Here is a 14,121-nt window from a genome sequence, read left to right on the forward strand (position 1 = left end):
ATTCTATATCTAAAAATTCTGAAAGATTTGATGGATGTATATTTTTTTTTCCTATTCAGAAGTAAAGCTGCTGTCTCTCCTGATCATAAAACAGAAGTTTAGGAGAAATCTGTAGCCTTCAGGGAACTCCTTAAAGCAAAGTGAGCAAAGCATAGTCTATCAGAATTCGTTTTCTCAGAGAATCACAAACTCAGTAACTCACTCCAGTCCTCACAATACACTCCAATAATTCACTCCAGAAAACACCCGAAGTGCTCTTTTAGTAATAAAATGAAGGCTGCAACAGCGTATTTGAGGGAAGAGGCAGCTTGGATTACTGCTTAATTCACCTCTTGGTGGGGGAACCAGGTCGCCTGACAGTGCTGTCCATGTTGCCAGCGTCAGGATTAACCTCTCATAATCTCTGTGATTTGAGTAAGAGATTTTGTTCCTGTCCTCACTGCTCAGTTCAAAGCACCTGCTGAGCAAGAACTTCAGTGTGTCTTCAGCAGTGTGTCTGTGTTGGTCAGCCAAGGTGTTAGAAGATTTCTCCTGTCAGTGTTTTTTAGGAACTGGTGTTGGTGTTTGAATGGTAAATGTAAGTAGATGGAGCTGTCCTATAGAATCAGGGAAGTTGCCTACATTCTTGGTTTCTTTTTGTTTAAAAGCTGTCCTGTTACACAAATACTATCAGATCAGGTTCTCTGTCACCATACTCTGCTTCCCCATCCCACTTGGAAAGCAAACTTTGGACAAAGGCATCGTCTCTTGGTGTGTAATCACAAAACAATACCTCTGTGTGTGTACTTGTTTTCCCACTTCTCAAGGAAAATGTAACTGATGCAGACCAGTCAGTTGGAGGTGATGCTCACCTGCCTGTGCCTAGGTGACTCTGTTTGCTCTGTCAAACAGGTAGCAAAGCATCTTGCCTCTCCTTATGAGTGACAGTCCCTTTCTTCTCAGTGGAGAATCAGATAAGTTTGCTTGTGTTGTCTTCCTACTTTAAAACAGGTGTCAGCAAACATGTACAGCAAAGAAGCTAAACTGTGAAACCAGCTATCTGAAGTGTGTGCTTCTCCTTGCTGTTGAAGAAATATCAGAGTGGAATGCACCTTAGGTTGGCTGTTGGCAACCTTAAGTTGTGGTTATATTGGGAGTAGAGGGGATTTGATGGTAAAACAGGCTGTGTGAAACTCTGCTTCCAAAAACACCACCTCTGGGTCCTAAGCTTAGAAGCTGGGGGCATATTAATGTAGGGAGTAGATACTGCTGTCTTGCTGTTTCCTAGGAACTGTCTAGGTGTTTGTATGGACAAGATACCAGGCTAAAGGGGGCTTGCACTGCAGCCTTTCCCATCGTGTTAAGACTTCTTTTAGTGCAGACTCCTGCGGAAGGTATGCAAAGGGCCCCTTGGTCAGCAAGGCAGGAGACATCTGGTTTGGGACCCAGGTGTGGAACTGTCACTGATACCGAAGTGGCTTTTGGGGAATTACAGCATCCAGTTTGAGCAGTGGGACTGTCAGCCTTACTTAAATAAATGACATTTGGGAACAGTGGATTACAAATCTGACTGACAAATCTGTCATGCTGCTGGTGAGGGAGGGGCAGTAACTGCAAAGCAAACATCTGTGAGATGGCAGAAATGTCTCTGTGAGGAGTATCATTTGTGAACACTCTTGTGTGACTTGGTTGCAGTTCTTGGTGGAGAAATAGGGCAGCAGAACTGACACTTCCAGGCCCTTCCTTGGTGAAGAAAACCATCTGAAGATAGCCTGAGTGCTCCACAAACTGTGTCTCAGAGCATGGGCCTTCAGTTTTGACTTGCAAAGAGATGTTGAGGTGGCAGGTAGGAGTGAAGTTGTGTTTTGGGTAGGTGTTAACATGTCAGCGGGGAGGTTATGAAGAAGCAAGAGCACAATACGTATCTGAGTATGCTGGTCTTGCCTCACTAGAATTAACTTGTCAGTTTGCACTGAGATCATGATTATTGTCAGGTAAGTTGGAAGGTGAGTTAGGAAGTAAAGGGCTTTTTGGAGAGCAGCACACAGACTTGGTGTATCTTTGAAGCACCTTGTATTCCAGCTCAGGCTGTGGGGCTCTTGAGAACTGGAGCTTTCTGTGCAGCCTTTAAGGATGACAACAAGGTGCATTGCTAGAGGAAATACTTTTGTCTGGGCACTGGAAGGCTGTCATTCCAGGAACTCCAGCAAGAAGATGGCTTATGGTTTTCAACTTGTTCTAGTTACCTGAAAGGTGACTTGAGCTTAATGGATTGATCTGCTTTGTGTTGGCTGGCAAAGTGTCCTGTGACTGACTGCCAGCCAGCTGAACTGTGGGACCATGCAGGCAGGAGAAATGGACAAAGATAGCCCTGTAGCCTGAAAGAGCATCTGCAGTAATGGGAATTCCTGAAAGAGTGTCCTGGTGTTGGAAATTCCAGTGCAACATGTTCTACTTTTCAAACTGCTGTCTCCTCTCTCCTGTGCAGTGTTTAGCCACACGAACTGCCTGGAAGTGGAAGCTTCTGCAGTTATTCCATTCCCAAGTATATTTAATGTGAAAGCTGGAAAATATTTTATGGGCTGTTGGCACTCTGGATTAACTGGGAGTACTAATCGGTTTCAGGAGGTTATAAAGTTCAAGGCTTGTATGTTCCTACTTTCCTTACTGCTTCCCAGCATCTGTTTCTAGCTTTTTTTGGCGGTACAGTTAATGAATATGCCTTCCCCCCCACTTTCTTCCTTTTCCTCTCTCTCCAGACAGAAGAAACAATATTGTCAGGCTTATTTCAGCTGCTGTTTACCTGAAATCAGTTGAATGCTTCCTACTGTAACGCAGAGGAAGCTTTTCCTGGGATCAGCTGTAAGTGAACTTCTTGCAGCTTCCTTACTGCAAAGCAGAAGTTTCACTAAATGCTGATGCTTAATGTAATAATAATTTGAGCTGTGGTTTACAAAATAACTTGTCAATGTTTTAAGCGTTTTATTGGTAGAAAGCTCCTGAGGCTTTTAACATGCTGGAATCCTTTTGCAGTACCTAATGGTCATGGTATATTGATTGTATTTTTCCTGTGTAGATCCTGTTCTGTGCTAGCTTTTTAGTAGGATCACCGTATCCATTACAAGTTCAGAGATGAGGGAAGTTCTGGGTTTTGGAAGAGCAATCTGGTGTCTATCCTAATGTCAGGGAAGGGACCAGCTGCAGACCTCTTTAGTTTTCCTCTTGCATTTTGTTCCCTGTCACAGTTGCTTTCTACAAGTTACATATATATAGTTTCAGTTCCATTTTTCCGGTCCTATATTCTCCTAGTAAGATGCTTTGTTTTCAGTTTGTGTTTCTTTGAGATACAGGTTCACAGCAGCATTTCCCATGGCATATCTTCTGCAGTACTGTTTTTGTACTTTTTAAAAATTGTTATATCATTTTCTTCATCTGTGAATTTCTGTTGCTGAAATAGTTCAACCAGTATTTCAGGTAGGTGAGTTCTTGAGCTAAGCAACAAACAAGAATGCATACAGAACTCCTCAGTTCAGGAGCTTGAAAACCTGTGTAGTGTTAAGTCAGTGTGTCAAATCAAATCTGGTAACAGATTAATGTGTAAGCAAGGCCCAGATGTCTCTCTAACTGTCTGAATCTGATTTGTCATTGAACGTGTTTAGAAGATTACTTACATTAACTGCCTACTACATTAAGCCATTGCAGAAAGTAAATTGAATAGGCACCCTTTCTGTTGCATGAAGTACCTTTCAGAGAATTAGGATATTTGAAGAGAAGGCTTCTCTTGATGATGAGGACTGGGTTTTACTGAAAAAGAGCAACCCCCAAAGTGTTTGCCAAAGTGTCTCCAAAGTTGGTCCCCTGTTCCAGATACAGTGTGAGAATATAGTTTTGACTGCAGTGTTTGCAGCTGTCAGTAGAAGGGTGTCCTACCAAGGTTTTTAATTTCCTCTGTTTATCTAGTACCTCTGGTAAGGGTGGAAAAAGTGGAACATTATGAATCTTTGATGCAAGCTTAGATGTGCTGTGCACACTTACCATGTTTTATGCAAAATCTGACCTGATTTTACCACGTTTTATGCAAAATTGGAGCTGAGGAGGTGTAAAATTACCTAGTTAACCAAGGTGACCAGACTTGATGATTGAGCAAAATAGTCAGCTGTACCTTTAATTAGACAATTTAATGAGATACTGGTTCAGCACAGTATATTAACTGTGGATTTGCTCAGTTTTATGCAGACTGGCCATCATGTTGTTGTTCCACCTTCATGTGAAGAAAACAGTGGGGAATACTCCAGATACTCTGCCACTATGCTAGTTGCTCTGATGCCCATGGGCTATGGTAGTAATACAGCTTTATACAAGACGCTGATGTATAAAAGCTAGGCTTTTCTGGGTAGATTTCAGCACTTTGCTCACCAAAGTTTGGCCCATACACGTGGTGGGATGCTGAGCCTGGGGCTGTGAAAATCCTGGCAAGAAACAAAGGCTGGGGTGAAGCTCAGCAAGCAGAACCAGGCGCCAGCTGCAGTGATCCATTGAGACTGGAAATGTCTGTCAGCCACAAGTTATGGGGTGTATGGGCTATGGAGGAAAACGAGGGGAGTACTATCTACCCTGGGGTTGCAACACTTCTGTGCATGCAAGCCCTGAGTCTTAACTGATCTGCGAATTTACAGATAAAGAGTGGAGCTTCTAGTGAGGTTTGGCTGCATGGATGGTTATTGGGATGTCTACATATGTACTGCTTTCCTGTATTTTCTATATGAAGTGGTACTGAAGTTAAATGGCGTTAGTATTAGAGTGTGTTTCCTCTTAGCACAGCAATTTGGAAAACCCTTCCAAGCAGCCACACATGTCTCAGCTGCTATCAGTCACTGTCCAGTGGACAGAAATGCTGGAGTGACTGGTAGAAAGCTGTTTGTTGGAAATAGTATTGTAAATTAAATAAACTTAGTAGCTTTGTATGTCTCTGGACAGGGTAATGAATTTGCAGATCATCTGAGCAGGAAGATGCTAATTCATGTGAATTAGGAGGGATTCTTAATTCATTCTCAAGACATCTGGCAGAATGGAAATCCCTTGGGTAGATCAATTCTCTACCACAGGCAACAGAATAGAATCTCCCTCTTGCCCAACCCCTTTCATCTGAGGCATCCAAGAATGATGGATAGATGCTTTTTAAATGTGGTTGGTTGCTGAAGCTAGCATGCCTCCCCTTTGTTTGATGTGGTTCCCAAGGCTTTCTCAGGTGAGTCAAGTTGTCCTGTGGGCATTTAGAGTGGTCACGTTGAAGAAAGCTCTTTGCTACATCAGTGGGAACTGTAATGTAAAAATGGTGGTTTTTTTTTTCTATTTTTTTGTTGTTTTATTTCTTTTGTCTTTTCATTTTGATGAACTATTAAAAATTAATAAACTCTTATTAAGTCCATTTGATTTATTCTGGGCTACTTATTAAAGCAGATCAATCTCTTGGATCAGCTGAGGTGAATTTAGCGGTGCTAATGGCTTGCTGCTGAAGCTATCTGGATTCCTCCTCAGCTGTCTCAGTCAAACGGGTGATGGATTTTTGAAGGGCTGTTTCAGGTACCAAGTCAGAATAATTATGCCCTTAGAGCCTTAGTTCATCAGGTACTGATGGAAATCCGTGCTATGTTCCTGCTCTCTGGACAAAGTGTTAGCCATTTTGCAGTGGCTCTTTCTTCTGGCAGCAGAGGAGTTCTGTGGTCAGCCCAGCCCTCCCTTCACATCAAGCAACAACAAAACGTTATCCTCTGTTTACTGTGAATGCAATCTCAGCTTTTATGTCTGTAGGTACCCGCTGTGTTTCCATCACGTCATTCACTGGGGCATAAAGTGCTCTTTTCCCTGCTTGGAGTGGAACAGCGTTCATATGTAAATCAGTGGTTTGTTTTCCCTGGCGGAAAAACAAAGTATGAAGTACTAAATGTGACTTCAGTCTCTTGTGTCTCAGTGGCCCCTAGGGCTCAATGAATCTCTGGGCTGCATTAAGGACCCCAGCTCAGCAGTGCTCTGCTACCAAGGAGGAGATGGAGCCGGAGCAGACCCTGCATTGGGCTCTCAGTAGTTCCAGCAGAGGCTGTTGAGGTGCTGCTGAGTGGGGCTGGTGGATCCCTGAGCTTCCTGTGCAATTACCCTTAATTATGCCTTCTCTGAGCTAGTTCAGGGATATCTTTACCTTCTGAATGTATGAGTCTGCAGTGGAGACTTCCTTTTTGTACCTGCCTGAGACTGGGTATACCAAGGTGGCTGTAACATGTCAGCTCTTCATAACAGGCTTGGAAAACCATTAAACTGCTGTTTCATCCAGTTCTTTCTTAGAGTTTTGAAGTCACGAGAAGAGTTTCATGGCACAGTCAGTACTGCTGTTCTGCTATGGCACATGCAATTGCATTTAGTAGTGTACCTCATGCTGGTGGGCTTTTACAGGGATCACGTGAAACAAAACAGTGACCTGAGTTAAAATCAGGGTTCAAGTCACTGCATGGCTTCTGTTTCCTCCAGCCTGGAGATGGTGGGAAAGACAGGGGTTCCTCACCCTCGGGTGGGAGGTGAGGATGTGCGGGGGCTGTGCATATCAAATGTATTGATTTCTCGGGAGGGAGAGGTCCCTGTGTGTCCGGGCTGGATCCCCAGGGACACACCAGTCCTTGTTAGATGTGTCAGTCTTGTGCCACATGCCAGCCTGTCATGGGTTTTATAAACAGGTTTCAGAGGTGGTGACTTTGGCTCTGCAGTGAATACATGCGCTATAGCTGTTGGTGCAAGGTTCAGACAGCAAAATGACTGCCAAGACTCAGCTACAGAATGGACCTGAAGGGCTGGAGCACTGCTTAGCCAGTGCTTCCCTACCAGAAGTGATTCCCCTCTCTTCTGTGTGTGTGCTGCAAGGCACAAAGGCCATGAATTTAGTGTGCTGGCTTAGTCTTGGGCAGTATGAGCCGCTTGCTGTGGTCTCTTGTTTATGTTGCTTAAGCAACCTTTGCACCTAGTGCTGCCTATCACTGTGCACAAAAGTCTGAGCACCTGGGAAAGATGGAAAAAGCACGGAGTGAAATGGAAATACGTACTGATTGTGCTGTTCAGCTGGGGTCAGTTACTGTAGAAGTTGGAAGTGCTCTCGAAAACACATTAACAGAGCATTTATTTCACAGGGAAGAGGAAGCTCTTCAAATTGCTGATTGTGAAAGTGCACCTGAATGCTTTCAGCATTGCATTTCTTTAACAGCACTAATTAAACTGCTTTCTTTCATTCTTCCGATTTCTCCCACAGCCCCTCCATGGCACTTACATGTATAAGGACGTAGTTGTTTTGGTAGTGTCACGAGTGACCAGCTCGTAAGTCATGTGCTGGATTTAGTTAAGATGTAATCTTTTGGCCATCTGCTCAGACATTCCCTGTGTCTGCATCCTTCTGATTTGTAGGCAAATGTTAAAGGTAATCTTGAATCTGCAGATACTGAGAACACCCAGGTTCCCTTAACAATACGAGTGTGCTCCTGCTTAGGAGGTTTGGGCAGTGTGTTGTCTGAACCTCAGTAATCTGGCATGCTTGATTTTAATTTTCTTGCTGGTGTGTGGAGTACCTAATCAGGAAAAGATTTGTCCCTCAGATTGAAAAGTAAGTGGATAGCAAGAAGTTCTCTGTAGAACTGAGTTTAAGAATGCTCTGATACACATTGTGCTGTTGTTTTTCCACACTTCCACAATGATTCTGGACCTTTTTTGCAATCTCTGGCTTATGTTTTCTTTTCCTGGTCTTCAGGAGTCTGTCTGACTCTCCAGCCTTTTGTAACTGACAGCTATAGAGCATCTGGAAATCCTTTTTCTTTCAAGTTGCAGGCAACACTTCAACTTAATTTCTCCTTGGCTCTTTATTTAAAGTAACACCAAAATGATGAGAGATTCACAGAGGAAAAAAATATCTCTGGATGAATTGAATGTTTACGTCACTTTTCATTGCTTTTATATCTGTCTGTCTAATTTGCATCTTGTTATTTCAGCATAACCCATCTGCCTTCTAATAGCTCCTTGAACTGAGGTGTAATAGCTGCGTCTCTGATATGCCTGAGTCTTTTTCAGTGATTGAATGAGTCTTTGTGTGCACAGTGAGAGCAGGTGCATCTCTGTGCATCTGTACTATCTATTGCTCGTACAGGGCGGCGCAAAGCCTAGGTCTCACTTTCCTTTCTAATTTTCCATCATATTCATTCTCACCCTTGTGTCCTTCCCATAGGGTGGTGTAAGAGGTTTATGGTTCAGGGTAGTTCAGTGTTTGCCTCTGAATGGATTGACTTTCTGTGATGCCCAGTTTGGAGAGAGGATCCATTTGAAACTGAATGGAATTTAACACTTCCAGATAGCTTAAAAATGCAGCTTGCCCAGAAGTGCCTATGGGATAAATGGGAGTGAGTCAGGAAATCTCTCATCTAGACCTTTGACTGACTTTTGTCTTCAGGATTTTACTTCGTGGCAATGCAGAGGCAGATGTATCTTGCTTGGTGTTGCTGAGTGTTACAGAACTTCTTCCTTTTGTGATACAGGTTTTATTTTATAAGATGTACTTTTCACATGGCTTGATTTCAGCCTCCCACCCTGGAGTAGCAATGAGTTTTCAGCCTTTGTTGCAGCACTGTAATTAACTGTTAATAGGTCTGGCTTCTTCGCGACTTCATTAGTCCTTTGTGTTCTTTCTTAAGCATTTAGCATAGAGGAGGTCTAAGTAGACGGAAGGAGCAGGTGTGGGTACAAAAGTTTCCCTAGGGAAACTACCCTTACTGTGGTCCTTCAGCAGTGGCATGTTGCATGCCGTGCTGCGTGTTACACCCTACCTGTGAATTCCCTGTGCTGGGAAACAGGGTCTTGGCAGTGTCTGACAGCTCCTTCCAGCTCTGAACTCCTGTTAAGTAGGGAACCCTTGTGATTCGCATGGCCAGTCCTGATCCTGCGATATCATGGGAGCTGCACCTTTGCAGTGATTTTTACACACACCCATAGGAAGTGTTTCCGGTGGGCTAACAAAATTAAAACATGTCCAAGTCTCTTTTCTTGGGAGCGTTTTTGGACACACTGTTTAAACATGCAGATAGAGCAAAGGAGTACCGGTGAGATGAGACTCCCAGGTTTGTGATCCAGCACTTACTTATATGCTTCTGCTGCTAAAGGTGTAACTTACTACATGCAGATTGTCCAGAGGCATGGGGTTCATTCTTCATAGTTACTGGAGATAGAACACGTTGTTACCTGAGTCTGTAGCAGGCTTGTGATCGTCATTCATCCTTGATGCTGTCTCAGATGGCATCCCTGTTTCTGTGTGTCGTGGAATGGCCCTTGCTGAAGCCCCTTGCAGGCACCCTTTTCAGCATGCCAAGGCATTGCCGAGTTTGCTGCCTTTCATCAAATGAACCTCAATACTTAGGGGTCCAGACTACAGACAGCATCTGTCTCTTAGTTTGCATATCATTTGTTGCAGAGACATCATCTCCTCTCTGTGTCTAGGAGCCATTGGCCTACTCTGGCTGGGTTTTTTTTGACAAATAATGCTGAGTTTCCACACTGGGATTGCCTCTGCTTCCCTACTAACTTGATATGAACAGGGAGAGGGACTTGCTGAAGCTTACTGGGCATCCACTTCCCTCAAGCACATGCACTGGTTTCTTTGTCTTCTGCCTCTTGCAAAGGAGGGGAGAGGGGAGGATCAGGTATAAGCTGGTGTCTGCCTACTTGAGGACAGTATTTCATGAAATGACTGTTTTTGTATGGAATCCACAGGCACCTAGAAAGTGGGTAAATTGCCTGTTCTCAGTGGCTAAACAGGCTGGTTGATTTGGAGATTAAAAAGGAATCTGCATCTTCAGTCAGCAGGAACACTTGCCCCCACCATTGTCTGTTTTGCTTGCACCATTAGGTTTGGTCTCAGGAATGCTTCAGGCCCTGAACCTGAGAGAAAATGAACCTGTTTATTATGCACCTAAAGGCATGTCGGCCTTAGCAGTGTATATTCTTCTGACTTCTGCTGAGATGCTCCTGCTTCATCCTGTACATGGTACAGTGTTTCCTCCATGGAAACATCCACCAGCACTGAAAATGCTTGCAAAGAAAATGTCTCAAATAGCAAGGGTGTTCAGCAGCATCACACTCCATGGCAGCTCTGTGCATTATTTTATTTTATTTTTTAATGTGTCTTTCCAGGGCATTTGTCTTGGAAGTTAGACCCTGTGAGCCTTTAGTAAATTTTGTGTGCTCTGTTTTCTGGAGGAAACCTCACTACACCAGGTTTTAAATACTTTTGCTCTCTGGTGTATTGTGCTTCCTAGCTTGTTAAATGTTTTCTTCTTAGTGTTGGTTTTCCCCTGGGAAAACTAGCTTTAGCCTAGAGATGCCTTCTCACACTTTGTAAATACCAGTGAGGCTATGGGCTTGCAAAAGAGAAAGGTAAACAAAAGCTCCACTAGACATGGACCTTCTTCATCTGATGAGATAGGAACCAGTGCTGTTTTAGCCATCGTTTTTGATAAATACTGTCCTGGAATTAAATCAACAGAGGAAAAGTGACATTTGAGTTTAGACTGCTACTTGTTTGGCATAATGGGTTAATTTGATTTACAGACAGCCTTCTACAGAGCTGCTATTTAGGCAGTTGTGGTTTGAATTCTGCTCTGCGTTGTTAGGAGAGAATCTTTGTTTATAAAGAAATGTTAATTTCTTCTAGAGTGTAACTTTGTAAGTGAGGTGGCATGAAAGGACGCCTTGCTAAGCATCAGTAACTTCTGTTTGCAAAGGACTGCTTTTGAAATTGCTGTGTGTTTGCAATACGACATTGCTTCCCAAACAGTAATTCTGTGATCATTCCTTAAATGCATTGAGTTAGAGAGGTTACATGGGGTGCAGACGACGTTTTTCTCTGTTAAACTGTTAAAATGAGTGTGGATTTCCAGCTACCAGGACTCAGCTGGGGTGTTGTCCAATTAATGTGATACCCTGTGACACTTTGACTCTGACTGTAGCAGGGCAAATCACTAATAGCCTCTTTTCTTTTTTTCTCTTTACAGTAAAGAAAGCTAAGCTCCAAGGACCACCAGGTAAGCCATGCTCTACTGCTTGTTCACAACTATGGGGATACCTGTTCCCTCTCTCCTACTCATGTTGCTCACTCCAGTTTCATCTACCTCCTCTTGGCTCCTCCATGTTCTTAGGAGGGACAGAATCTACCCTCAGAGTCCAGGCAGCCTGAGTTAATAGAAGGCTTAAGGCTGTGACCTGGTGTCACAGTGCTAAGGACCTACCTGCTCACCTGACCTGTGATGGGTGAGCAAAGATATTCCTTTACTGTCGCCAATTCCCACCCCACCATGTCCTTTTCCTCTCATCCTTCCTCTGTTAAAGGATGTTAAAGAAACCCTGTTAAAACCAGGATATTAGAATGTCTGCCAAGCAGAACTGGTGCATGCCTGTGTGGATTCAGTACTGCCTCGGTCCTGATCGGGATTGCTGAAGGTGTCTCAGAATTGATTCATTCTGTTATGTGCCAGTCCATAATGGCCCTGCTTGGGATTGAAGTCCCATCTGCTAGGTTTTGTGTCTGTGTAATAAAATAAAAACAAACAGCTGGTGACACCCAAAATTTACAGTCTAGGCAGCTATTTCACTGTGGTTCAGTAGCTAGCAAGGAATCCCTTAGGCAGACACGTTTATTGAATGAAATTTGATGTGCAGTTTACAAAAGAATGAGCAGTTTGCCTTTGGAATAACACCTACTCAGATGTTTATATCTGAAGCAATTACACAGCTGTATTCATGACTTATTTGTTCAGCTTTATTATCTTGATCTAGCTGTCCTCAGTTTATAGTGGAAAGTTTTCCAGATCTCTTTGTCTATGCAACATGTCAGGTCAAGATCTGCGTGTGCACCAACCTTGAATTTCCATGCAAGGAAAGCAGAGTGCCAAGACTGGAAGGAAGATAGGTGCACCTTATCCTTTCTGTAATCAAGAAGCCTGCTCATGGCTGTGTCTTGCAGTCTAGGTTCAAATCAATTGAAGCGTGTGATTTCACTGACAAATCCAGTGTCCCGTGAAGATGCAAGTGATGTATCTAGATATGAGGGAATCTACTTTCAATGACTTCCACTTCTTCCTGAGCTTCTGGATGATGTGGTTTCTCATTCCTTGATTTCCATTAGGGTATTTGAAACTATATGCTGGGACATGCACATTTTGACAGTATGGAAATGGACTGTGATCTGTCCTATGCTGGGAACAAATATAGCAGGACAGTGAAGTATTAAAATATGTACAGCGCTTTCCAGCTACGTAGCACATGTCTTGTTCCAGGCTTGATTAAACTGATAAATAGGTCTGGGGTGGTAACACCTCTTAAAAAGGAATTTGTTCATTCTTGGATACTGATATTCAAACTTTGTACATGTCTGTGCTTGGCTGCTTTTGATTTTATTAGCAAAAGATAGCAGCCATTAGGAAAAAATTCTTCCAGGCTTTTTCTTCAGTTTTAAAATAAAAAGCAAAACATCTAAACAAAGCTTGCTGAAATGTGAGTGTAATCTGGTTCTCATCTATATTGCTTAAACCAGCTGACCTATCAGTTTTAGCACATTTGTCATAAATCACTGAATTTTCTTTCTACTGTGGACTGGTCTGTGAAGTTCTTTGTAGGCTCATGGGTGGAAAACCAGTTTGGAATTAGGAGAGCAGCTGGGTCAGAAGGGAAGAGATGGTACATACAATCAGTCCAACTGCTTCTTGCTTGTATGTTTTGCAAGTTTGTTTTTCAGTCTGCATGATGGGCCTTGTTCCTTCAGACTCTTTTCCTGCTGTCTACATTTCAGTTACAGCATCTTTACACACAAAGTGTCTGTGTTCTTCAGGATTTTAGTCTTTGTCCCTGACTTGCTGGAAGTGCTTAACTGAGTGTTTGTTTGTGTGTGAATTTCTAAGAAACTGTGATTGAAAATTTGATGGTAGGTAAAAATCATCCTAACATGAAGTAAAAAACATTCTGGGTCCCCAACTCAGTGTCCATGCATATGGACTTTTCATTTTGGGTTCCCTCAGGTGCAATGTATGGACTGAAAACCTTGCAATGTTGCACTTATGTGAGGAGATAACTTTTTGTTTCCCATTCCCCAGATAAATTCAATACCTATGTGACCCTGAAAGTGCAAAATGTGAAGAGCACGACAGTAGCCGTGCGGGGTGATCAACCCTGCTGGGAACAGGACTTCATGTTGTAAGTATGGTTTCCGCAGTGATGAGGGGTACTTGTGGTTGAGTCTTTCCACAGCACTGATGTTTATATGGAACTGCTGTTGCATTGTATAAGTTGGAGTACTTAAGTAGGTAAAATGCACAGCCTGGTGACAGCCTAAATGCCTTTATATTATACACACTGACCTATGTATCTGATTTGCTTTGGGCCTCATAGTCCTGCCATGTAGCCGGGATTTCCCAGTATCTTTAGAATGGCCTTTGGTTTTCTTTTGAAGGTGGATGAATGACTCATGTATTGCATCTGCTTCTGTTTCTATAACTTTGTAAGACAAAGCGAACTAGATCTAAATCTTGAGCCCCCAGTGATTTTCTCTGAACTTGGCATGGACACTGCTGTTGTGGGGGAATGATGATGTGGTATTCATCTTGTGGACTCTAACATGAGGTGTTTACACGGTATCTGTAGCAAGAGACCCACATGGGATTGTGTGAGTGTGTTTCCAAATTCAGCAGCAGTTGGTGGAAACTTTTGCCCCTGGTTGAGGAGTTCACCTGCATCAGTGCAGTACTGCCATCATAGCTGTACTCCCATTTCCTTTGTTTTCATGGTGCTCTGTTTTTGGAGCAACGCGTGAGGTGTGTGCTCCTGCACAGAGCTTGGAGCCTATCCTTTGTCCGGTGAAATGTGTGCTGCTGAATGGCACCATCTTCTCAGCTCTTCAGTTCCTGGTCAGACAGAGGCTGTGGCTATCACTGATATAAACCATGCAGGACTGGAGTAAGGCTGGGGCAGGGAATTGTATCTCTCTGCCAAATCATATGCCTATGCTCATCCTATGGACAGGAGCAAAAACATGGCCAGCCACAGAGGAGGTTGCTCACCAGGGATTTAAGAATG

The 14,121-nt window shown here is 43.3% G+C and overlaps 1 protein-coding gene across 3 annotated transcripts in view; it reads left to right on the forward strand.

Moving 5' to 3' along the window:
- UNC13B (unc-13 homolog B) overlaps positions 1 to 14,121 on the forward strand; it is a 212,763-nt gene that overhangs the window by 15,362 nt on the left and 183,280 nt on the right. For all 3 annotated transcript variants that reach the window (XM_061477266.1, XM_061477269.1, XM_061477267.1), the window contains exons 2-3: positions 11,049 to 11,078; positions 13,143 to 13,242. In XM_061477266.1, the coding sequence (XP_061333250.1) occupies positions 11,049 to 11,078; positions 13,143 to 13,242 (130 nt within the window). The remainder of the gene's footprint in view (positions 1 to 11,048; positions 11,079 to 13,142; positions 13,243 to 14,121) is intronic.

Source organism: Pezoporus flaviventris, unplaced genomic scaffold, assembly GCF_033815535.1.
Source record: "Pezoporus flaviventris isolate CSIRO_AGI_PZ_B2104156 unplaced genomic scaffold, CSIRO_AGI_Pfla_v1 ptg000100l, whole genome shotgun sequence".
Classification (NCBI taxonomy): Eukaryota; Metazoa; Chordata; class Aves; order Psittaciformes; family Psittacidae; genus Pezoporus; species Pezoporus flaviventris.